Consider the following 25,772-nt stretch of genomic DNA (forward strand, 5'->3'; position numbering starts at 1 on the left):
TCTTCTTTTCCTTACAGCTGCTCCCTTCAGGGTCCACAGTGAATCATCTGCCTCCATTTAACCCTGTCCTCTGTATCCTCCTCATCCACACCAACTATCCTCATGTCCTCCTTCACTACATCCAAGAACCTCCTCTTTGGTCTTCCTCTAGGCCTCCTTCCTGGCAGCTCTAACCTCAGCATCCTTTTACCAATGTATTCACTGTCCCTCCTCTGAACATGTCCAAACCATCTCAATCTGGCTTCCCTGGCTTTTTCTCCAAAACATCTAACATGAGCTGTCCCTCTGATGTCCTCATTCCTGATCCTATCCATCCTCTCCCTGTCTTTCACCCAAAGAGAGCTGGGATAGGCTCCAGCAGATCCTAAATAGGAATAAGAAGGTATACGTAATGGATGGATGGATATTATCATTATTATTATTATTATTATTAGTAGTAGTAGTAGAAATAGTAGTAGTATTTTTGTGTTGTGCTGAAGTTTGTGACAGCTTCTTGATCCACCTCGTCCCCTGCATTTATAAATTAAATCATGTCAGTGTCTGGCCTCATTGTCCTTGTGCACACTAATAACTCAAACAAATGAACAATATAGGTTTTATAGCATTTTTAATATATGTATGTATTCTTTACTGCACTATTTTTAATATTTCACTGAACCCATGTATTTACATGTAAAAATTTTAAAATTGAAATTCGAAGCTTTTATTCTGAAGGCAATGCGACAATACTGAAACTCAACATATTGCAGTTTTGTTTTTTTTTCCAAACAGAGTAAAGGCAGAAAGAAATGTAATTGTAATTGGATGTAAGGGATCCAAATGCAGCAGGCCTCTTGCATATATATAAAAAAACATTTATTTTGTTATATTGGGTACAAAAGTACAGAGATCCATACAATGACATGGCAATTAAAAATGAACACCCTAATAATGGAGCATGTGGCTTGCTATAAAAACTATGGTAAGATATAAAACACAGCACTGACATTCACCCTGATGGTCTGTTTCTTTCAATGTATTATTTCACAGCAATAACTTCAAAGATGCTGGAACATATATAAAAATCCAACATTTAGGGAGAAAGTGTAACAGATGTGAAACATCTTCATCTACGCTCAGAAGTGCTGTGAATTATTACCAAATTCTTTCTATGGTACAGCTACATATTAAGAGTCACCTTTACCCTGAACACACGGGACTATCGACCCCGTGTTGCATCATAAGTTCTTAAAATGCAGTAAATGATAATGTTCAAGAGTGAGTGGGATATTGTAGAGTAACCACTAAAATTATATGACATTTTATTACAGATCTTAGGAGAGCTAAATGTCTAAACGTGACTCTGACACCAACTATCAGTATATCTGTACAATGAAATAACAAAATGTATTTTCTTTCGATTCAAATCAGTTAGTTAGGCTTTTCTTAGAAAACTATCAAATTTAGTTATTTCTAAACCCCATTTTTCATGGAAGGTCTCCATGAAAAACAGGGTTTATAAAAGGCAGCTTCACTCTGACAGTTTTTGAAACTACTTTAATGTGCCCAGATGTTGGAGTATGTTTTTGTCAACACATCTGTAACTTTTTATTCAAATGTAATCTAGGCAGACCTAAAGGTGAAAAAATTACTTTGAATACAAAACACAGCAAAAACACTACCTCCTTACATACTAAACTAGTAGGAATCTCCACAGTGTGCTGCAGTTAAATTTGACAGTGTCTTGAAGTGCAGGCACACTTTAAACAAAATTGATGGATTTTTAATAAAATTATATTTAACCCCAAACTGGTTTGATTTCTCAAGAATGAAATTTACATTCAGACCTCCACTGCAGAGTAATAGTGCTAACTCTACAGGGCAGTCACACAGTATTTGGTCACCTTCATTGTGTTGACTCTGTAGCTCAATGACTGCAAATGCATTAAAAAGAAGACCTCATCAGATTCAGATTCAATAAGATCACACAGCCAAAAAAACAAAAATGTATAACTGCGCTACTCTTTTCCGACAGCACTGTAGTGAATGTCGTTGCAGTATCTAGATGGTGCTCTCACTGCCTCCTTTCTTCTTCCCATCATGAACTCTGAGTAAAATGAAGATCAGGACTGCAGTGAGGAGAAGGACAAAGAGAAAGATGAGCGCTCCCCACGCTCCCGGGGTCAGGGCCTTCCTCAGCCCCACTCTCTCTGCTGGGAGCAAATTGCTCAAACTCAGCATGTAGCCCAGAGCCCAACCCACAGAGGCATCGCCTGCCTGCAGGATCAGCAACAAAACAAGTTAGAGGAAAATGAATCTTTACTTCCTGAAAAACTGAGTCATACAAAGTTCTCACCTTTCTCTGGAAGGAAATTTGTGGGAACGATGTCTCATCAAAGCTGTATCCTCTCAACAAGAGAACGCTGACATACACAGAGGAAGCACAGTAATCCTGCAAACGGGTCTTCTGATCTGGAGCAAGAAGTAACATCTGGAACAACCCCCCAAAAAATGTATTAAAGTCTTTTAATAGAACATAGAAAATTATTAAATGACCACCAGAGTAACTTTACACACATCTGGTTGCACACTCCAGACTCCAGACTGTATCCATGGACACAAAATACACCATATGAGTAAACAGAGGACAGGAGAACATTACCTGATTGAAATTCATCCTGCACAGTCTTTTGGTGGCCTCCTGCAGTTGTGAGGGAGTGTTCACAGTGATACCAGTGATACGCTGAAGGAAGGAGTGAATGTAGAAGAACGCAGAGAAGGCCTGACAACACAGAGACAGGGTTAAACTCAGACTTCACCCATTAATATCACATGGAAAATGAAACATTGCAGAAAAAGAGAGAAACATGAATACCACAACAACATTGATTTTGTGGTAGTTACATTAATTTAACTTTCTCAACCATTAAAATTTAGATTAGTCAAATGAATGTTAACTCTATTATTATCTTTGGCATATACAGCTGTCTGCAGTGCCTATACCCCTCAGGCTGTTCAGGCTGACATTTAGTGTATAGTGCTGGCAGTGTGTCTAAACTTCTCTGTGCCGTTTCTTCCAGCGGTTCTTACCATGAAGCGGCCAGTGACATTTGGCTGAAAGACTCCGTCGAAGGAGCACTGGGAGAAGGGGCAGCTATCGAAGGAGAAGATCTCGGACACATTGGCCAGACAGCGTTCATAATGCCCACTACCTTGTACTGTCAATAAGGCCCGGGGGCTGTAGGAGCTGGGTCTGTACTTTGTCGTACATGGGGAGTTGAATATTCTGTTGAGGTTTAAAGTTCTACTGTGGCCTGCAGGGTAGCAGGGGTGTTCGACCGACTCCGAGTATCCCTGAGACTGAGACAGAGAAACATTTCCTTAAAAAACATTATGTGATATTTTCAAACATCTGTGGCATGAAAAATTAGCATAGACTTTTCTTTTTTTTTCTTCCTGCATCTGTTTAATTACTTACTAATCAATTTTCATTTTTAAAACTTTTTTAAAAATTTGCACTTCATTTGGTGTGTTGGTTAAACCTTTCTTGCACTGTTGTTTTTTATTGTCTCCTTTGTAGGGAGCTGTGTTTAAAATAATGCGATCTGCACATATATTCAATGCAAAGAAATAGCATGTTTTAGAACACGCCTAATATTGTTTCAAATCAATCAATGTAGTGCACGATCTTAACTATGAAGTCTGGGTCTGTTAAAGTGGTCTATGTTAAAGCCTGATCTAAAGACAGTGAAGACGACAGTTAACATCTGGATCCTGACCAAAGAGACCAAGTGTTGTGTTGCTGTGTTTCACTGTTTTCCATTCACCTTCACTAAATGTGCCAGCAGTCTCAGGAGGACCTGGTCCCGCCCGTAGCACAGGAAGCTGTGTGTGTACAGTGAGTACTCTTGGCCATACAGACGCAGCTTCATCGTGTCCTGCACGTCCTCAACCTCCTCCTGAGTTGCAAACGTTATCTGGGTGGATGCTCCGCCGAAATCAAGCGCCCCCACTGTGGGCTTGCCGGGACTAAACCAGCGTCCCACAAAACCGTACTGCAAAGGGATAAAAGAAGGAGACACTTTTTTGTATTTATTATCTAAAATGCCATTGCTCCTATTTCCTACACGTTCCCACAAATATTGCCAGACTTTACTCTAATTTTCCCAGTTTCCAACAAGCTGATAACAACAGGAGGGAATAGTGATAAATGACCATCAGTGCTGGAAGGCCACTAGGTGTCATCAGTTAACTGCTAAATAAGCTTCTGACTCCCAAAATACACTTCATACAACATTAGGTACCTTTATGAAGTTCTCTAAGAGATAGTTGACAGTGACCCAGCCATACGCCCCCTCTTCTTGACCGCTCAGGATGGCTGCACCTTGATAGTTGAAAGGGTAGGACTGGATTTTGTGGCCTACTTCCTGCAGAATCTGAGCCGACTGCTCTGGATTGGAGATACTTGTTGGGAGAAAAAAACAAACAGTATTTGCCAGTTACACCTAGAGTAGTAATTTGAATGAACACTGATTAAGAAGTGGCATGAATAAAATGCTATTGGATGTTTGATGGGAAAATTAGCAGTTTTCATCAACTTGGTTATTTCTCGCTGCTTGACTGTCTGAAGCGTCAGGTTTGAAATCCTGACCTGTGAATAATATCCAAGTCTGAACCTGCAGTACATATTCAGGGCTGATAGTTCATAACAGATAATAGAATTTGTCATGTTGTTGTGTACTAAACACAACAAATACTACATTTAGTGACATTCATCTTGATCTTTGGCTCCCTGAAACGACTAATATTTCTCTGAAAATGCTAGGAGTCATGCTAGATGTCATTATAAGGCATTCATTTATCTGCTTACGACATTATAGTTGCATAGCTCATTCAACACATACAGTATGAGCCATAGAGAAACTGCACACTCCATTTGTTGGAAACAGAATCACCAGTATCTGAGTTAACAGTGGTCTAAAAGAGCAAAGCAATAACAATAATTCAATGTTTTTTATGTATTGGAAACTATTAATTTCCTACAGCAATACATCATGTTTCCTTATGCTGTGTGTGCAGTTTTGTCTTACATTTTAATGCTGTGTAAGACAATCTGTAGAAGTGCACTATAGATTGTTGTCTTCTGACTGGAAAAAGCTTAGGACCGTCCTGGTTTCTCATAACTGGGATTAAAGGGAAGCAGGTAAAAAAAAAACAAAGTCGCATAAAAACAAGATAAACACAGACTGAGACAGCCTGTACACAGACTGACTGACTCACTGCAGAAGCCTCATGCCAGCTGTGGCTCCCAGGTACACAGGTGTGAGCTGGTGTTTTTCTTTGGGGATGTCCTTCACTGCCTGGTCCAGACACACCTTTAAACTCTGCCCTGCTGCTCCCTGCTGGCCCACGTAGCTGGAGATCCCTCCTCCTGAGGAGTGACGAACAGGACAATAAAAGAAAAACATCTGGTTACGTAATGCGCTTGTAGCATCTTGTTACAGGAGATTAGACAAAACAGTTCTGTTTTGTCATCCAGATACACAACAAATGCATGTGGATCACACCCACGTCCCAGCGACTGAGAAAGAAATCCCAGTGTGAGGGTAACGTTACTTTTCTTGAGTCAGTCTGAAAAATCAGCTTATTAGTTACCGCTCTCAATTAAATTAAAACTGATTTCACCTCAGGCATTTTTTTTCCAAGAATGAAACAAGACAATATAAGTACAGTGTCTATGACTAACTTGGGAAAGTGTTTGTTTATGTGAGTCAAAGAACATAAAGATCCTGTGGCAGACACCACAGCACTCAAACTCTGACTCATTCCTGATTCTTGCTGCTTCTGATAAAGACTTGCTTCACTGGCTGTGATGTGGTAAAGTAGTGGCTTCCCAAGAAAGCAGCTGGTACTATTTCAGATCCCACTCACTGGTGAATATAGCAAGAAAGTAACTTTCTGCAAAATGTTATATAGTTGTCAAATAAACAGAGCAGAGTGGCCATATGTGCTTATGTCGCTGTGGCTCAGGCTCACACCCTATGATACCTGAGTTTTGTTCAAATATATTCAAATTATATGCAAGTTCCAAATTGTTCTAACTTGTTGAACTTGATAATTTTTAGTAACATGGCAGTCCTAATTTCTTCCACATGACATGAATGCTGCGTTACATGAACAAAAGGATCACAATGGACCCTCCTTTATTCATTTCTACACATGGTTACTGAGCCAAGGAATGTGCCAAAATGTCTGGAGAAACTAACAATAGATACCTAAGTGGTTCACACTGTTGCCTCAGAGCAAGAAGGTTCTAGGTTTGAATCCTGATCTGAGGTCTTCCTGTAGGGATTTTTTCAGGTACTCTGGCTTCCTCTATAATAATAATTAAAATAATCAGAGGACAAACGATTAGTGTTGCTAATATTTTTATAGCCACCTGTCCAACCTCTGGGCAGGAGGACTGAGGACTGTACCAAAGTGTTTGACATGTAAAACATGAGTCTTTAGTGGAAAAATGGTTTTTACATACCAGTAACATGACATTCGCTGTGCTGGGTGACCACACCTGTACCATTGTGCTTGTCTGCTGGCCACTTGTATATATACAAAGCTGTGTGTGAAGATCCTGCATCCAGGACAATCCCATACTGCAGAGAGAGACAGGAACACGAAGATATTCAATGAGAAATATGAAGAACAGGGATGAAAACCGCCTTAGAGGGAACATGTAAGATGTTTACAATCAAGGCCTTGTGAACTGAATCCTGGCATCGGGAAAGCATTTGGAAGGATATAAGTAATAACATAAATCTTAAAGGACAACCATCTGGGTGTTACGTTACATAAGTACATACTTTTGGCTGTGGAGACGACGGCATTGCATTTTAACTCAGCCTTAGGAAACTCTGGGCAATAAGACATTTTGATAATGGACACTCTGACCTTCACACTCTTCTGTGTGACACAAGAGAAAACTGATGTTCTTTTTGTGTGTGGTAGAGTCGGACTATTTTAACCTATGAACTACTGATGAATAAAACCAGCGCTGATCCTGTTTAAGTCATCAATGACAAACCTGCCTAAGCTGGTACCCAACATTGTGTCAGAAATTCCGGAGTCTCTAATCTTGTGATTATCTGCAGCCCTGGTTACATCAATCTCCTATTGTTACAAAATACTGCACAGATCACTTTTAAACAGTGTGCTGCTTTGAATAAACGTATTCATGATTTCACTGTCTCCAGAACCATAGTTCATGTCAAACCAGTATCACAGGTGAACAGTCACATCATGTCGATGCGTGCTTAATTACTTCATTACGTCTCATGTTTTCTCATTACTGCTGTGCAGTCAGTCGTAAGGACTCGCTCTCACGCTTCCAAAAAGGAGAACTAATGATCTATTTTGTCCCGGTTGATAACATTATAGTGCTGCACTTGTCTCTCTGCAAAATCTAAGAAGAACTCCTTGTGTGGCTTTGTCTTTGTGACTGGTCCACCACAGTTAGTGAAAGGGCAGCTAAAGAAGGAACTATTTAACACAGAATCGTGGGAGAAGCTAGAGTTGACTTATGCAGCAGTCCTGCTCTGAATACCAAAACAACACTGCACTCAAGTTTCAGGGAAAGACTGGGATGTCCATATACGTAGCTGAACGCACTGTCCCCCAGCTTATCTGGAGCGAGACAGGGATGAGTGACATTTTAACAAAGGCCAAGAACCAAACATACAGATACTAAGCTACAGAAGAAATAGGATAACATAGCATTTTCATTATCAAGCTTTCCCAGTTAACACATGCTCTTTGACTGATGGTTTGAAAATGGAAATGCAAAGTGATACGCTGGAGCCACCACGACACTTTTAGTTTTGTTTTTTTTTAATTTTGCATTTTCATTTTCCTCTTAATATTGAAACCTGAAGCAAAAACACAGACTTTGATGTTACTGTAGGTTAAAACTGGTCTTTGTTGTTATTTCAACATTTAAATTCCAATATGTCAACAGGAAAAGTTCATACCTTCATACTTCCATAGAAGCAGAGATATGCTGTTGAAACAGTACTGTGTTTGTGACACAGGTCTACTGTACATCTTCATGTCTAAGATTAAGATCCAACTGCAGATCCATACTGTGATGGATACATAGATCCTATAATAACATGGGACTTTTAAGTTCATTCATATTAACAGAGAATTTCTATTGGACTGAGTAATATATTTAAGTTTGTCAGTCCTGGGCTTCCGTCGTTTTAAGTTTCAACAGCAGATAACTTGAAAGTAAGTCAGGACTGTAAAGTTAGGAGGAGACACAGAAACAAAGTTCCTGGGAAGAGGAGAAATGAGAATGAATGATGTCCAGAATCTCCTTTTCTGTGCCACATGTTTCCTCTGTGCTCCGCGTACAGCGAAGCTTTGGTTACAGCATAACGCGCTGACCAACGCGGATCCAAAAATACCCAGCTGAACAGACCTTACCATGAACCCCGGCGCCTCCTGAACGTCTTCAGTGGGAACAGTCAGGAGCAGGATTGCAACCAGTCCAAAGAGCAGCAGCGCCACGGGGACCACGGGATGAGCGCAGCGCTGAGCCATGGAGGGAAAGCGAGAAGCGCCGCGTTTCTCTGCACCTGGTGGAAATTTGAGCGGTGCCAAGCGGCCAAGAGGGGAAAGTGGCTGATGGCTCTCCGCTGACCAGACGTTATCACAGCCTGCCTGTGGTTCACGCTTCACCTGCTGCCTGTAAGCCTGCCTCCTGTTTTACATTTCACTCGAGGTAGCAATGCCTGACCTGGATTTATGTTCCGAGCGCAGCCAGGCCCTGCTCCGCGCGCCCGAGTCCTGCTCCTCGGTCAGGGAATGAAAAGAGCTCCCGGGCTACTGGTGCCATACAGGGAAAAATGTTTGTATCAGGGTCTGAGCTGGCGAGAGGAAAACCTGCTGCTAATTCACATTCAGAGGTTGATTAGGGTGGGGCCACAGTAAAATTTCTGTCTTTATCATTTCCTAGTTAGTTTGACGGAGGAAAATGACATGAATCATATCTGTTCAGTCATTAATGGGGGCTGAACTGGCGGAGGTCCAGGCTCTATTGGACCTAAGAGCTGCAGAGCTGGTTGTTGTTTTCGTAGAGTATTTGCATGTGAATGGGCGCAGCTTAAAACCTGACTTGCAAATTGGCCCCTCATTTGAATATTTCAATGTTGTTGTACTGCACGGAAATAAAGATTTCTTCACAGGCCTACACTTTCTTTCTACATGTAGCCTAGTTAAAAAAACAACTTTCTGCACAGACTGTGTCTAAATTGAACAGAATATATAATAAATGATGTTGAAGCAGCTTGTGAACATTGAGCTGTGCATGTTGTCAGCAGGAAACTGATTTGAATGTGTGTACGCAGGTAAAAAGCAGAGATTAGTTTCCATAATCATTAAAGTGGCATGGTCTATGTCAGAAAGATCATATTTAAATCATGCATCTCTCAACAGAGGGCTCAGACCAATCCAGTTCTTAAAATCTGGTTATGATCAACAGGACCAATCTGTGCTCTGCCAGTGGTTCAGAACGAACAGGACTGCTTGTCCCCAGAGTCAGGACTAAACATGTAGAAGCAGCATTTCAGTTTTATGCAGCTAAAGTCTGGAATAGTCTTCCTGATGATGTTAGACAAGCCTCAATTCTGACAATATTTAAGTCCAAGCTAAAAACGTTTCTTTTTAGCTCTGCATATGGCAACTGAAAGGGTTTTATCTGCACTCGTTCTCCTTTAATTTAATGTTAAGTTAATTTTGTATTCTATTCAAAATCTCTATTTTACTGTGTTTTATTTTAACTTTTATTTCTGTGAAACACTCAGTGTATGAATTGTACTATACAAATAAACTCGCCTTGAATTAGTCTGAGGATGTACATGTCTGTCCATTGTGGATCAGCAACTGCCAGTACCCTTTATTTTGTCATCCAAAGAGTTGAGAGGAGGAAGCCTTGATTTAAATATGTTTAAATATTAAATACACATTTTCAAATATTTAAAATGTTTTTTTTTGTTTGTTTTTTTTACAATATTTGTTCTTAAATAACAGGGTACATTATGTAGCAGGGCTGAGACATTAATTCAGCTCAGTCTACTTGAGACTTTATATTTTGCATAGCATTTTATGACCTTGTCCTTGAGAGAAACTTATTTTTACTGCTATCATGAGTTTTTCTACATTAACGAACACCTGTAATCTAAGTGTCAGATTAAATAGTCAAACTAGAATAAACAAAAACCTAAGACGAATATGGCAAAGAGATGTTGAACTTATGATTAGAGAAGACTCTGTGGGACATGTAGTTTTTATGGGTTACATGATATCTGTGAATATAAACAAGAAATACTGAAAATGTAACAAGGACATAGGCCTATTTCTGTGGGATGCTAAAACCCATGGAGTGTCTCAGATAACTTCAACTAGAAGAGATAGACCTCTCATTTTGAATGCCTTGTTTATTTGTATAGATATCTATCGATACGTTTCACTGTCATAAATGTACTATCTGTGTTTTAGAAGATGTTAAAAAACAAAGGTACACAGTCTTTTGTGCAGGATGGTTAACAGATTATATCAAATCTTCTTCATGCACCACTGAAACTGACTGACTGAATCCCCTGCACATGAAATTGTTAAAAAAAAAAAGTCTGCCTTTGCCAGTGTCGGACCACCACTGGAGCCGGTTAAGTTTGTTGCCAACAGCAACCCAGCCTTTGCTTATCTAGACAGCACTGTTACTCCATTAGTCCTGTTCTGTTCAATAGACAATGACACCTTTGTGAAGCAGACCTGGAACAGTTTCAAGTTGTGTTGTGTGATCACATTTTAAATCTGTACTTTTTCTCTAAGGCCTTTTATTTGATGGACTTGTTGCCCTGATTTGATTTTTGCCTTTGTCCTCTATTGCTTGTCTTTGATTCATATATTAATCCACATGTTCTATTTTCTTTTTCTATGTTTTGCTGTTATTTTTCTTTTGTCTTTCTGGTAAATGTAAAACATCTACATTCATTAAAGAGCTTTGCTAGCGTTACACTGCTTGTTAGAAAACTGCTGTACACTAATAAATATAATGTATGTTGAGATGATAAATTAATAATTTATTTATCATCTGGAAGAAATTCTATTAATAGATATGTTGATAATCACTAATTAAAGACATTATTCTACCAAAAGCTTTCTCATTCTCTGGCTTCAGTTTCTCAAATGTGAGGATCTTTTTTTATGCATTCAGTCATTATAAATTTATTGTCTTTACCTTTAGAAACAATGCAATTAGTTGACTGATAGAATAACAGACAAAAGTATTAATTAATAATAATGTGTGAGTGTTAGTTGGAGCCCTCAAATGATCAAACAGCAATGTTTAATAAACTTGGCGATGTAAGTATATTTTATTCAGAGTTATATAAACAAGATGGTTCAATGCAAGATCTTTACTGGAAAAAAGGTAAGAAAAACAAGTGACTCCTTTTTTTGTGTTTGTGTATGCGTGTTAATGCATGCCTGTGTATCGCAACTGTGTGTGTGTGTGTGTGTGTGTGTGACATTCTCAGATGCAGTCATAATACAAGCATAGTACAATCTCCTCAACCCCATGTACACCGAACCAGACTCTATTTACATTTCATTCAAAGGAACTGCCCCACACAGCTCAGCTAACTGTACACAGCAACAACGTGCATACAAAAAGAAACCAAAGCACTGATAATAACACATAAGCATGCACAGGCCACACAGAGAACATGATTGGAAGTAAACTCAGGTTAAGTTCAGAAACCAAATTGTGTTTTAGCATTTTGTGTGGCTTTGTAAGTGTCATTATGCCTCTTATAATGACTTTCTAAATGCTATTTTCTCTTAATGTGAGATTAAAACATAATATAGTGGAGAATATGTGTGACTGATGTTATAGTGGTTCCTTTCTAGTTTCTTCATAAATCTTGATTTACAGTTTGGGGACCCCTCAGCATAAAGTGCTATGCAGTGCCAGACACCAGAAAAGAATATGAGTCTTTTCAACAAACAGCAGTGGTTTCTCCGCTCCAGAAAATGGGAAACGGCCTGTTTTTGCATCTAACCAAGACCTGCACAAAAGCTGAGCAATGCTTTCAATTCACTCGGCTTCTTTCGTGTAAAAGTTCTCCAGTGCTGTGCAGGGAGGAGGTTTTGCATGAAAGGCCGAGTAGATGGTTGGGTGAAAAACCTGGCCCTTTGATGCAACCCCTTCGAGACTGGAAATGAGAAAGACTGCTGTGGCAGGAGAGAGGAAGAGAGAGGGTGTTCCCAAACGCAACATGGCTTACGGCTGAGTGTTTGGACGTAAAAAACACCAACCTTACTCAAATATTTCATCATAAATAGTAGTAAAGCTTAACAGATTTTCCTTAAGAAACTGAGCACTTAATAGAGATAACACATACAATTGGCAGATTAGTACAAAATGAGTGGGGGAAAAAATACTATTTAAGCTGTAGAATCTGGTATTTAACAAATATCAGTATCTTCATTCAGATACATAAACCTCTTAATTGTATACAAGCACACACATGCTCTCATTATCTTACACCCCCATTGATGGTGCCATTATTAGTGCCTCCCATTCAAAGAAACATCTAAAAACCTTTAAAGAGTAGATAAAAACACAGGTAGTTCCTATTAAAAATGTATACCCATTGAAGCTTACAGTACATCATGTATTGCAGTATATGCTGTTCAGAAATTCTACATATAACTACAGTATCTAGGCCCTAATTGCAAGTGATATGTAGAATATAGTACTTGCACCGAAATCGCTTTATTCATAAACTTAACAAACTAAACCTGTCTTGCTAAATGCTATACATCTGATCATGAAATTGGAAAAACATTAAGTAAATTACTCAGCGAAAGGACAAAAACAATATTAAATTAGTTAGCTAATAGTATACAGAAGGAAATGATTCTACATGTTGTGTATGGGAGTCAGGTGGGTTCTTCTGTGCATGCTCAGGGACCCTACAAACATCTAATGCCAGGTAATCCTGACTTCAATAAAGGTGCAAGTTCAGTGTTTTAGCCACTTCTTCCACAAGCAGTTTCCTCCACTGGCAGGTGGTGAAATGAACTCTTCGGCTTTGAAGGGAACAAGGAGATGTGTTCTCCCTCCCTCCCCTTTCCGCTTCCACTTCCTTCCTCGTCTCGTTTCCTCTCTCCTGTGGGAGCGAACCTCAGTGTCTCCCTCTCTCTAAACCACAGTGCTGACAGATGGGTCAGACAAGTTGAGCTGGCCCGTGATGTCAGTGGGTGGGTACTGCTGCAGAAGTGAAGAGAAATGAGGCAAAAGGAAACACATAACAGGTTGTCAAGACAGAGCAACTTTAGGTAGCTTTTTTTGAAACAGTAATCTAATTATTAATTAACACATTTCAACCTTAGGATCACCTCTGCTTCATTTCCACAGAAATATAGAAGCAGGAGGGTTATCTAACCCCTCTCAGGCAGACCTCAATTTGGTTATTTAAAAGTGTGGACTTTTGGTTTGGTTGTGCCTGAGATGGACTAGTTGGGAGCAGACATAAGGGCCTAAGAGTCTAGACAACAGCAAATTTGAATCGTTTTTTTAAAAAAATCTTTACAACATCGCTCAGTGATAATTTCCTGCCCTGGGTAAAATGGACAGCTCATATTTCTCTCCCCACAGTCATTTGTATACATGTAGACAGGTGGCTTTTTTTTTTTTTGAATTTAGCAGCTGAGGATGAAAAAATAAATTTGAGGCTGATTTCAAAGTGCTGTTGTGTCGGACTCATACGTCCAGTCCCCGCTTCACTGTGCTTCTTTTTAAGCAGAGAGCGTGGCACTGGAAGCATCTACAGAGCCGAGAGGGGGAAAAGATCCCAATTCATGCAGGTGCTTAGTTTCTATGGCAACAGTGATTTTGCTTTGGGCTGAGTCTGTTCAGTCTAAGAGTGGTAAGCTATACTCTTTTACAATGCTGCTTTTTCTGTCTGCTAATAAGAAAAATGTAGAAACCTGATGAACCAATAACTCATCATACATTGTAAATACAGTATTATAAACAGAGCTTGTATCAGGATGTTTTTTTAGGACCTGCTTTATGTTTTTGAACACAGTGAAACTGGGTGGAGTAGTAAACTCATATATTATGAACTGTGTAATCCAGCTGATTTCCAGCATGCCAGTCCTAACCCTGACTCAGCATGATGGAAAAACCTGTTTCATAATGTGCCCGAAAACATCTATTGTTTGTACATTACATGCACTGCAAATTATACTTGTACATTCATGAACTGCAGACTCAGGGAAGAGTCTTGCCTCAGTGTACCCATCTCACATGTACTGAACTTTTTGTCTTTCTGAATTAAACCAGATTTTAGAACAAGTGCCTCTTGTTGTAAGCTGATATAGCCAGTGCATTCAAGCATATGAGCTTTAGAAGCTGTTATGATGCAACTAATATGCTGACAAGTGGGGTAACATCCAGACTGAACAGTAAAATGTGAACATTTCTGGATCCAGTGTGGATGTCCCTTTATCTCCTTGACCTGCAAGTTGCATCATTAAATGGCTTACAGCCCCCATTTGGGTCTCCTCATGTCTTGCACCTTGAGGGCCTGCTAACAGCACACCCTACTGGGGTCAAATGGACCAGCAAAAGAGAGACACTTCACTGACATCACAACCACAGTTAATGTTTATAAAGCAACTAAAAGAATACAGCTATAGAGACTTCTTAATATATTATAAGGTGCAGTTCTACCTCTTCTACTGCTACTAGCATCTACGACAGTAACAGTAATCAGCATGCTTGCAGAGGGAGAGAGGAGCAGTGTGGCATGTGGGTGAGGGACACTGACACTCAAGTCCATTGATATCCATTAATACAAAAGAAGAACATTCATATAAAATCAAAATAATGGTCAAAGACTGAAGATGGCAAATCTTTCAATTACAGCATCTTTTTGATTACACTAAATCCTGCTTTATTTTTCCACTTCAAGTGCAATTCTTTCCACTAGGGCTCCCAAACCAGCATCCAAATCCTTATACAGACATTTAAGCACTGGTGATCCCACTCTTCTTCTCTTCAAACGATACCAATTCTATTAGGAAACCTCTGGGTGAGAGTAAATAAGGATTGGTTCAATGCAGAAACATCCACAAAAAGACAGTTAACACAAGAGAAAGACAGAAAATTAAAAAATAAAATATATTTGTTTTATCGTGTGACATATTAACTTATCTGCCAATATGCTAGGTATCGCCTGAAAAACACATTTAAAAGTTGATGTTAGTGCAGAAGCCTTTCAAAGAAGGTGTCTGCGGTATCTCCAGAGAATCCTGCAGGTGTTTTCATTTTAGAGGCCCATGCCAGATTTGGTCAGCGACCAGCTATGTCTGGCAGAGCAGCTGGGCACAAACGACTGTGGGTCACTGGTTTGTCAGAGCTCTCCAAGCTTGTAGAGTACAATCCCCCAACCGCAACGAGCAGGGCTTCTTAACTGAACTGTGAAGGAGTGGAGGAAACCTGACACTCTCATTGTGCTGCAACTAAGGAGTCAAGCAAAAACAAAGGGACTGTGTAAAATATGATTTAGAAAAAAAAAGAATCACTTGTGTTTGCCTTGGTTTGTAACACAGTGAGAGTCTAAGGTTTCAGTTTGTGATCCATAAAAACAAGGAGTCTGTCTTCACCACCTGAAATTACATTCTGAAAAAGGCATTCACAGTTCAGACCACAAAGACACTGAAAAAAAAACCCAAAACAATTATGACAAACAAAACATGACAAAGCAAAAGTAAATTGATTAATAGAAATCCATGAGTGTAATCCTGAAATAGATATGTTGATAAATAAACAACCCATTAGTTTTCTTCTCAAGACGAATGGTCATCACGACTACCTTGGAAATGGATTTTGGTAAAATGGCAGAACATCAGCGCATGCATTTCAAAACAAAAGCGAACCAACAGCTGCTGAAACCCAAACGGAGGAAGTGCGGGCGGGATTGATGCAAAGAAAGGTGGAAATACAAAGGATCAAGCAGTCAAAAAGACAGGACACAAACACAAATATATAAAAACACACACACGCTCATGTACAATACACACACCACAGTGCCACCAAATAGGACATAATCGCCAGAATCCACGTCCAAACCAGAGGCAGGGAGGAAGAGCAGCCCAAGACAAAACACCACTGGCAGACTGCTTGCTTTTGTTGCCCCCCTCCTCAGAGCCACTAATCCAACCAAACCCCCAAAAAGTCCTGGACACTGCCACCTCCCCAAAATTCACAGCCCAGCTCCTGGCCTGGCCTGACCTGAGTTCCTGCACTGATGCCCTCCAGCCTGTAGAGGAGCTACAGATGCTAAATGGTGATGACTGATCAATGGTGAAAGAACAGACACGTGGCAGAGGCCGCGGAGCCGTGTGGAAATGGGTGAGTGGAACATGGGACTCTCTTGCGGTCGGATATGGGGATGTAGGCAGAGAGGACAGAGGAAGAGAAAAGAGAGAGACAGAAGAGGAGGAAGAAAAGAAAAAGAGGAAAGAGAGGGAAGAATAAATAAGGGAAGATGTTGCTTCTTCATCTCCTTACCGTGTCTTTGGAGGACCTACGTCTCTTGATGCTGGAGGCCAGGGTGGTACTGATGGACCTAAAAGAGGTTTTCTTTTTGGGGTCGGGCTCTGCTCTACCACTTTTCCTATCCTAAAATAAATATATGTAGAGACATTATTCATATTCTCTGGCTGCAGTGATAGCCGTGGTTTCAGTCTCAACCATTCTTTCTTCCCACCACCACCACAACAACCACCCACAACCACCCCAATAAATTACCTTATCTTATATTGTCTAAATACAGGGAGGGTCCTTGTGAGAAAGGCTACAACATTTGGAAATGTAAAATGCGCAAGAAGGGAGAAAGAAAGGGATAAAGCCTGTTAGATGTGAAAGTGGAAATAGTCTGTTCAGTCTGATATGAGGGCATTCATCTGCATTTTTTTGTAAGATTATCACACTGGGACTGTTCAAGATGGCACAGTAGTCCTCTAGAAATGCGCTGACACATTCACTTGGCACCTAGAAATGCACTGGAATGAATGATGACTAATAAAGATGTCAGTGGATGTGGTACCTACATTGCGCTACTTTAACCATCTACAGTACTCCGCCTGTATGCTCGCTATTGCCTGAACACACACTTTACAGTTGCAACTTCCTTATCGCGCAGCAAGCTTAAATGTAAACTCTAAACATTTTCAGATGCGATCCTGTCAGAAAATTAAATAAGTAAAGAAAAAGAAGCAGCTTTAACCATATTCAATTTGGTGCCCTCCCTCCCTCATACCAGCAGGATGCCCCACAGCTACTCTCAGCACAATAACTGCGTGTTTGTGTGGAAAAAAACTCATATTAAGGTATTCTTACATCCTGAGTCTCTAGAGAGGAAGAGGGCTGCATAGGGGGAGAAAAGAAAAATAAAATAAATTTCCATCCACTTGATTGTTATTACTTTAAAGAAGATCCTTAAGCAAAAGCCAAGGGAACCAAAAAGGGCGGATATTTAAACACTAGCAAAGCAAACATCCACATCCAAAGCCAGGCAGGTATAAAGTCAAAAAGCTACAGTATTGGAGGCCACTAAAATGCATATCAAGAGGGAAAACAAGAGCGACAAAAATCAGTAATTAAAGCCCATTTAAAGTCATTATACCTTAATGTGGTATAATGGAAATTCACCCCACACACAAGGGAATGAGATGGAATATGAGATTGAAAGCAAGGGGGAAAAGGGTTTAAGAAGGAACGGTCAGCTACTGTAACTGCAAAACAATATTCTTACTGTAAGTGCAAATAATGATCTGAGAAGATGGAGGCTAAAATACTCTACTTCTAAAAAAAAGCAGTATATGATGGATGTTAGTAAATTATCAGTGTAGGATGAGTAAGTAGTTGCAGGGAGGGAGGCCCTTTGAGGGGCGGGGCAGTGTGGTGTGAATTTCACATGCCAAAACATTTTATGGATGGAGGGAAGGAATAAAGAGGGGGGAAACATAGAATAAGTAAACACAAAACAAACAGCATGACAAATCAATCCTGGCCAGCACTGGCCCCGCAGGACATCCTTTTTCATCAGGTCACATGACTAGGCTCTTTTAGGGCGCTTTTATGTCACCCATCACCGCGCCAACCAGCACTTTTCTCTCAACTCTCAACCTGGTATCAGGTGGAGAGCAGGCATTAGCTGGCATGGAGGACAGATGAAAGCTGGCAGAGGAGTGACTGGTGCACAACATCACTTGATTTTAGTGCAGGTCATAAAATTAAATGTTTTTCCTGTTGGAAGATGACATTTCATGTTAGTAAAAGGTGAAAGTCAGCCTGTGTGACAAGTGCCTCTAACTGTATTCAGGAAAAATCAAAGCCCTGGTGACTTCAGTTCTCTTCTTTTAATGTAGAGTTTCCTCCATTTCTTACACGTCTGAGATTGCAGGAGTGCACTCTGGCCGCTCTGAGCCCTGATGAGGTGCTGCGTGTGCACAGTTCCGGCCATGCAGGGCATGCTGGGCCATCAGATGAAGTGTGGCATGAGGCTTGCTAGTACACAGAAGCCGCCTGTTTCACGTCCGAAACAGAAGCAAGCTGCCGCAGTGTCATACTCTGCATCATTATTATCATCAGCATGGAACGTGGTCTCTAACACATTATTTTCATCCCAAACTGACACTATACACTATACAGTCTTGTTCAGACAGTGCACTTCTGAATAACATCTATTTCAAAAGGAAAAGTCAAAAGCCAGACATACAGCGATGTAGTGGTGAACATCTAACAGTAGCAGAAATCATTATAAATCTGCAACATGTAAATTTGTATGTAAGACATTCTACTTAATAGTAATAAGACCAAGTTTCTAAACTAACTACATGACAATAGAAATTATATTAAGCCAATATACTAAACCAAAACAATTGCCTTTTTGCATGTAAAGCAGGAAACAGAGCAACATTGACATCCATGATAAAGGTAAGCCCTATATTTACTCACTGATACCTCTGTTTTTGGTCTCCACCAACACCTTAGGAAAATATCTGGCTTATATCTGTAAATATCTGTTCACCAGCTGGTTGCTGGTTTCTTGTGTCTGACTTTTGGCTTGGCAGTCAGCTTTGCAACCTCTTGGTTGGAAACAGATGCATGGTAGAGCTGAAAACTACGCTACAGCATATGTATGATAGCATTGTTAGACAGTTTATCCTTTAAATCCAAATATGTAAATCCTAAATGTAATCATAAAGATTAAATCAGTTATTTAAGGGCAGTTAAATTATCTAGCATGTACTGACTAACATGTGACTGACTAACAATGCATGCATCTTCATTTCTTTGAAGTAGTAATGGTTGGTGGCATGGTAGGCATATTATATTTTGAGGCATTTTGTGCAATGATAGCATGTCGAGTTAATGTCAGCCTGTGGAGGATGAGGGGTGTATTAATTTAACAGATTTAGGTTAGTCAGAAGTGCACATTTAGGAGATTACATCCTTGTGTTGAAATGTATGTAGGTGCATAGTACTGCACAGTGCTTTGCATAATACACTAACCTGAGGCAGTATAAGCACATAATTACATACAGTACAAACACATGTACAAGCAGTCAAAATGATGCCACACATGGGACTCCAAATTTCAGTGGTTACTGTACTAAGGAAGGAGGAGGCCATATAAACTGTGATGCTTTGTAACCTGTTTAACCAAGTTGTAATTTTTAATTTATGAAAATTAGATCACAGTGAGTAATCAAATCAGTGCACCCAAACGCTCTTAATAATATCCTGAATAGTATTCATGCTGAATGTAACTCTCTGTATTAGTTCGACTTCATGGGCTCCCTTTGTCGCCCTTGCATGAGATCCCATAATGGCGGTTAGTGATAGGTAGTGAAGAATGTGTACGCATACTGTTTTAGCTTTAGGGCCCAGAGACAGTCAGCGAGCCAGATAAGCATGCATGGGCTGCCGTGATTTAGCGATGTAAAGAAATCAACGTGACAATGTTAATATCGATCTAAAACGCATTGGTCTAGCAGTTTAATATGTCCCTCTCCTTTCTCAGTGATACCTTCCCCCCAGCATGCATCCACCTGCTGTAATGCGCCTGGAGAACGTACATCCATACGAGGACATTCACGACAGTTACATACAGTAGTCATGTCAATGGCAGACACTCTCAGAAGGACACTGATTTGCTGACAGGCATTTGTAATTTTATACTGTACCTTCCTTTAGCCCTGCTGTGTCTTTCAGTAGGGCCAAACACTGAGCTTTGGTCACATCACACCCTCACAGTGTGATTAGACATTAGCTGCTGAGCTCTTGTAACCCCCAAGCTATCCAATCACGATGTGTGGGTGGAGGAGGGATGCTCCAATGCACCAATGCTTCACAGCCATATTTGACTGGAGCATGGGGGCAATTTATGTTCTCCCTCAGCTGTGTGAAGGACTGCATTGCTTGATTGTAGCTTAAAGGTTCATGTTTACTCAAAAAACAAATCTCATTTACTTGTGGTATCTCCCCATGCAGACGGTTTTGATCCATTTGCTTTGTTTTATTGGTTTGCTGGCAGAAGTTACAGTGGAAGATACGTCAAAATCCCAGCACATAGAAACAAAACTATCTGCAATATTAGATACCACCAAAATAAGAAAAAAACATGTATTTTTGAATTTGAGAGAATTGACTCTGGCATCTGTTAAGGCAGTCACTGTGTTTTATGACGCCTCTGATATGCAAGTTTTACGCTTTTATTTGGTATCTGCACTATGGGCAATGCAGTGGATAAAGAGACATAGTGTGCACTGTAGCATGATGAAAGAATCACTGCTGAGTGACTGTGCTGGGGCATTGATTTTACTCGTTATGCTCTATTTGCATTGTTAGCTCCTGGCTGCTGCCAGTATGGCCGCAAGAGTGAAGGAAATCAATAATAATGCAATCAAAGGGCATCAACCGTACAGTAATCACTATTATTATTGTTTTATGATGTTTCTGGCAGAATGTTTCTCTACATTGGCTTTCCATGACTGCATCATCTGACCTAATGAAGCATATAAGCACCACAGCAACAGCATAGAACTACTAATTCATGCCATGAACAGGGAGGATGAAGTTTTGAGATGTCCACCATGTTAGAGGGCCACAAGGCTAATTATCTTATTGTTATTCTAACAGCAAGAAGTGACATGGGGGTGGAAATGGCCCTATTAATTAGTTACATACTAATGAGGGGGTCCCAGCCATGGCTTGACTTCCAGAGGCCTCTTTACTCTCCTGCAGGCACACACAAGAGACATGGGCGCCATTGGCCTAGTGGCTGTCAGGACCTACAGAGTGGCTGCTCAAGATGCCTTACAGGACATGAAGGCATCAGAGATCATGGTTTCTCGTATGGTGATCTGGCGGTCTGACAACCACTGATGTGCAAACTGAAAATCTCCTAGAATGTCTGAGAGATAGAAATCAATACCCATGAGGGTCTTTGCTGGGTCTTTTGCACCCCAGTTTTGGCCCTTCCACACTGGCTGTGAGTGGGCAGAGGGAATCATTCCTACCTGCAGGTTCTTCCTCCAAACATTGACGGCCGCAAAGGCCAGCTGCATCTGCTTCCTGCGGGCGTCTTTATGTCGCTTATAGGCGATTTCAATGAAGATGAGGAAGATCCCTGCTGCTATGCCTCCAGCCACGAGCATGAAGACCCCTGTTGGGGAGGGAGAGGTGAACAGAAACAGAGCAGAGGTAAAGATATGTGAGTTGGTCTACAGCTTTGCTGCTCCCACTGAGCATGAATGCATGGTCTGCTCGTCATGCCCAGTGGTTGCCCCTCCTTTTTCAACCAGCTCCTACTGCGGCGGCTGAAAACCACATTAATAGAAGACCACAACCGCACAAAACCACAGCACAAACTGTACGGCACACTTTCACAGAGCACCCACGCAGACACTAAAACAACGATTTTGTAAAGGTATTGGACAAAAAAGGGCTACAGTACCTTACCACTGCAGTTTTTGTCCAATCACTTTTAACGCTTTCTCTACACCATAAGGACCATACCTGCCATGTTTTCAAAGGTGAGTGTGGCTGGGGCATTGCTCCTTGAGTCACACTCCTGGTATCTCACCCAGGTTTTATCTAGGTCTTCCATGAAGCCGTTCTCATGAGAACTGCAGGGGAGTGGGGTTGGTGGGGAGAGAGGTGACAAAGTTAATACTGCAATGGTGAAATACTTGAACCGCTTACTCCCAGACAACATAAATAAAACAGAGACAGCTAGACAGGTGTTGTGACAGACAGACATAACAGACAGAGACAAACACACAGATAGGGAGGGAGAAGGGAGATACAGAGAGAGTAGCTATGACATTGGGCAATGTTTTGGATGGCTTAAAAGGTCAATACGTGACCATAAAATTATATTGATAAGATGATACCAAAAAAAGAGTCATACGAGTAATGCAGCTTCGGCTGGGACAGACCTGAGAATGGCCAGGGACACATTCTGTTTCCAGGGGCTGTCCTTGCGCATGCCTATGCCAAAGCCCGAACGGAAAAACAGCTCTCCCGTGGTCACCAGGTCGCACTTCTGCGAGGCTTCAAACTCCAGCACCGCAGAGTCCCAGATGAAAGCATGCAGCTTGCTGTGGGGGAGGGGAGGGAGGAGGAGGAAGGAGGGAGGAGGAGGGGAAGGAGGGGGTTACGGTGCAACAGTACAATGATTTACAGACACATTTACGGCTCCTACCCCTTTCTCTCTCGCACACCAGATCGTGTGTGTCATTCAGCGTTTACCAGCAATCTCTACCGTTGCTTATGGCCCATATGAAATCCAATGCAGATAGGTGAGGGCGCGTCCCCCATTGGATTCCCCACATCTCAAAGATGTTCGCCTGGGTACAACCTGAAAAAGGGTGCTCTTCGACTCAATGTTAGCTCAACCTTATAGTGGCCACACCTGTTGCTGTCCCTGAACGACTTTTATGGTTGGGTGATGGGCCTGGATCAGAGGGAATACTGCAGTAAGTCCTGCTGCTTCCGCCTGGCCCAGAGGTCCATGCCCCCCTCCCGAGCCAATTCGGCTGGCCCTAGTCTGTGTGCCTGATAGGTCGAGCAGCCGGCCGACATGTGGTCTGGTCGGCCCAGCCTAGCCGAGACTCACTTGTCACGCACGGCCTGGATAGCCTCGGCGGCACTCTCATAGTTGTGTTTCTCCATGTGGCGGTACATGGTGCTAAGCTCCACCTGCCGCCGGAAATAGATGTCCACAGAGCTCTGCTTCACCGTAGCATAGATGAACTTGTCTGATGGGTTTCTCAGCTGCACAAAGAGAAAATAAGACAATAACAATAAGACACAGTGCGATATATAAAAGAATGATATACATTTGTATATTTATGTATTTTTTTACCATATATAGAAAACATTGATGTAAATGTATTTATATAAATAACAAAAAGCTCTAAAGCAATAAGATGATCTGAATAATATCCTTCACGCACCCTTGGGTCATTGATGCCGGTGATGCGCTCCTCAGGCCGGTCCAACACCAGGAAGGCAGCCAGGTTGGCAGTATAAGAAGCCACAATGATCATGGCAAAGCCTGCCCACACCATACCCAGGATTCTCGCTGAGAAGCTGCGTGGTGCACCTGTGGAAGGAGTTTAAGTTTTAACTTCTCAGCTCAGTCCTTTTGTATTTACAGTCAGATCAGTGTTGGTAATGTGGAGTAATGTATTGGTAATATAGAAGTTAGCTGATTACTTAATTTCTATTAACCAGTAGTTCTACCATTCAGTACTGTTAATCACAAACAATATTACTTCTATAATAGTAATAATATTACTACTGCAAATGATAATGACAGGGCTGTTAATCCATACATTCCAGTAAATAAGAAAAACCCAAACTCCACCCATCTATTCATCCATCCATCCATTATCTATACCTGCTTATTCCTATTTAGGGTCGCCGGGACCTGGTGGAGCCTATCCCAGCTCTCTTTGGGTGAAAGGCAGGTCACCAGTCCATCACAGGGCCACATAGAGACAAACAATCTCACACACTCACACTCACTCCTATGGACAATCAACCTGACATACATGTTTTTGGGCTCTGGGAGGAAACCCACGCAAGTACGGGGAGAATATGCAAACTCAATACAGAAAGGTCCCTGCTGGGTTTCAAACCAGGAACCTTCTTGTTGTGAGGCAACAGTGCTGACCACCCATCCACCGTGCTGCCAAAATCACAAACTCATACATTAAAATTTACATGCACTTTACAACAGAACCCAGAATAAAAAAATTACCAAAAAATATATTCCACTGAACACTAGACATTAAAAGGAAACATTTAAAGACAAATTAAACAAAGTCTGCAGGTATAAACCCTTAAAAGACAAGCAGCATCAAAGCCGGCTTTTACAAAATCTGGTTTGAAAGGAATTAATTTGTCATCCTCAAAGAAAAACCCTACAATCAGCCAACACCTGGAACCACAACCTCATTTGTTGGTCTTTTTACATCTGAAATCAGTAAAGATCAGAGTACTCAAATGCATTATAGTGTTCTAGGGGAGAGGGAACATTTATTGCTCGGTAACTGATCATATACACATTATGAAATAAAAAAACGTTGTTTATCTTATTGCCTGTGACACACCTTCTCCTATTCCAGAGTTCAGCAACACTCCCCAGGAGAACCACATAGCAGATGACAAGGTGAGGGCATCTTCTTCTTCTTCCTCACTGTTTACTTTAAATCTTCCAAACGGGCTAGATGGGAGAAATTAGGAGGGTTGCAGGAGACAAAATAAGAAATCACTAAGAACCCAGAGAAGGTAAATTCCTGGTTGTGCCAGGCAGGGAAGGGAACTGAACATGAACAAGCAAAGCAAGAGTTAAACAAAGCCCACAGAAAAAAAACACAGAGACAGTGAAAGAGGGACAGAGCAGTGGGATGATTGGAGCCAATCTTCACCTCTGTCTACCTTTGTGTCCACACTGAGGGAAGATCTGCAGCGCTCGGGAGTGCATGTACACATATACACATGTACACACACACACACACACACACACACACTGATTCAGTCTTGAATGCACATGAACACACACATGGGCACATATATATCGTACACACAGGGCTCCCCCTTGTACCTGAACCGGTCTAGTAGGTAAAGCATCACCGCCACCACATGCACCGATAGACCCACCAGCAGCCACAGTGTGCTTTGGAAAGGCTGCATGAACGAGTCCAGTGTACTGCGAGGAATTTCCTGAAAACACATAGCTGAGTTAGTGACTGACTCATAAATGACTGATTAACTTATGTTTGTATATTATACATAAACCAGCCTGTCCCCAAGTTTATCTCCATTTTGATGACCATTATTGCTGCGTGAAAAGGATGTAATTATTCTCAGTTATGACAAACAAAAATGAATGCAGATTTGCTGTTCACTGTGATGGATTACACAACTCAACCAAGTTTTCACAAATGTAATAAAAGATTTAAGAACCACAAAGAAATTTGAACTGAAAACACACAAATCCAAAACCTGCAAAATGGTCAGGTGAAATGGAAAGTATATGTTATTTGCTTTCAATTTGCCAAAACATGAAAACATGGTATTATCTTTAGCACACACTCAGTTTCTATTTTCAGATGAATGACAAACCAAATGGATGCATTCATTG

At 41.0% G+C, this 25,772-nt stretch overlaps 2 protein-coding genes across 2 annotated transcripts in view; both read right to left on the reverse strand.

Annotated features, from left to right (window-relative positions):
- Positions 1–910: 910 nt before the first annotated feature.
- entpd2b (ectonucleoside triphosphate diphosphohydrolase 2b) lies at positions 911–9,011 on the reverse strand. Its single transcript, XM_026296573.2, has 9 exons — positions 8,458–9,011; positions 6,512–6,629; positions 5,260–5,410; positions 4,284–4,443; positions 3,807–4,034; positions 3,070–3,339; positions 2,642–2,761; positions 2,336–2,470; positions 911–2,256 (listed from the first exon to the last, which is right to left on the reverse strand). Exons 1-9 carry the CDS (start codon positions 8,572–8,574, stop codon positions 2,041–2,043), a joined length of 1,515 nt encoding a protein of 504 aa, XP_026152358.1. The 5' UTR covers positions 8,575–9,011; the 3' UTR covers positions 911–2,040.
- Positions 9,012–12,657: 3,646 nt separating this feature from the next.
- grin1a (glutamate receptor, ionotropic, N-methyl D-aspartate 1a) overlaps positions 12,658–25,772 on the reverse strand; it is a 30,774-nt gene continuing 17,659 nt past the window's right edge. The window contains exons 13-20 of the mRNA XM_026297541.1: positions 25,233–25,351; positions 24,739–24,851; positions 23,578–23,726; positions 23,238–23,395; positions 22,558–22,719; positions 22,136–22,245; positions 21,637–21,782; positions 12,658–13,309 (exon numbers count right to left, since the gene is read on the reverse strand). Coding sequence (XP_026153326.1) covers positions 13,241–13,309; positions 21,637–21,782; positions 22,136–22,245; positions 22,558–22,719; positions 23,238–23,395; positions 23,578–23,726; positions 24,739–24,851; positions 25,233–25,351 — 1,026 coding nt within the window. The 3' untranslated portion in view covers positions 12,658–13,240. The remainder of the gene's footprint in view (positions 13,310–21,636; positions 21,783–22,135; positions 22,246–22,557; positions 22,720–23,237; positions 23,396–23,577; positions 23,727–24,738; positions 24,852–25,232; positions 25,352–25,772) is intronic.

Source organism: Mastacembelus armatus, chromosome 12, assembly GCF_900324485.2.
Source record: "Mastacembelus armatus chromosome 12, fMasArm1.2, whole genome shotgun sequence".
In the NCBI taxonomy this organism is placed as follows: Eukaryota; Metazoa; Chordata; class Actinopteri; order Synbranchiformes; family Mastacembelidae; genus Mastacembelus; species Mastacembelus armatus.

Coding starts and splice junctions, on each gene's coding strand:
- entpd2b (XM_026296573.2), bottom strand. CDS start 8,574: ATGGCTCAGCGCTGCGCTCATCCCGTGGTCCCCGTGGCGCTGCTGCTC. Junction 2,471..2,641: donor GCAGGATGAATTTCAATCAG/GTAATGTTCTCC, acceptor GGGTTGTTCCAG/ATGTTACTTCTTGCTCCAGA. Junction 2,257..2,335: donor AAATTTCCTTCCAGAGAAAG/GTGAGAACTTTG, acceptor CTGATCCTGCAG/GCAGGCGATGCCTCTGTGGG.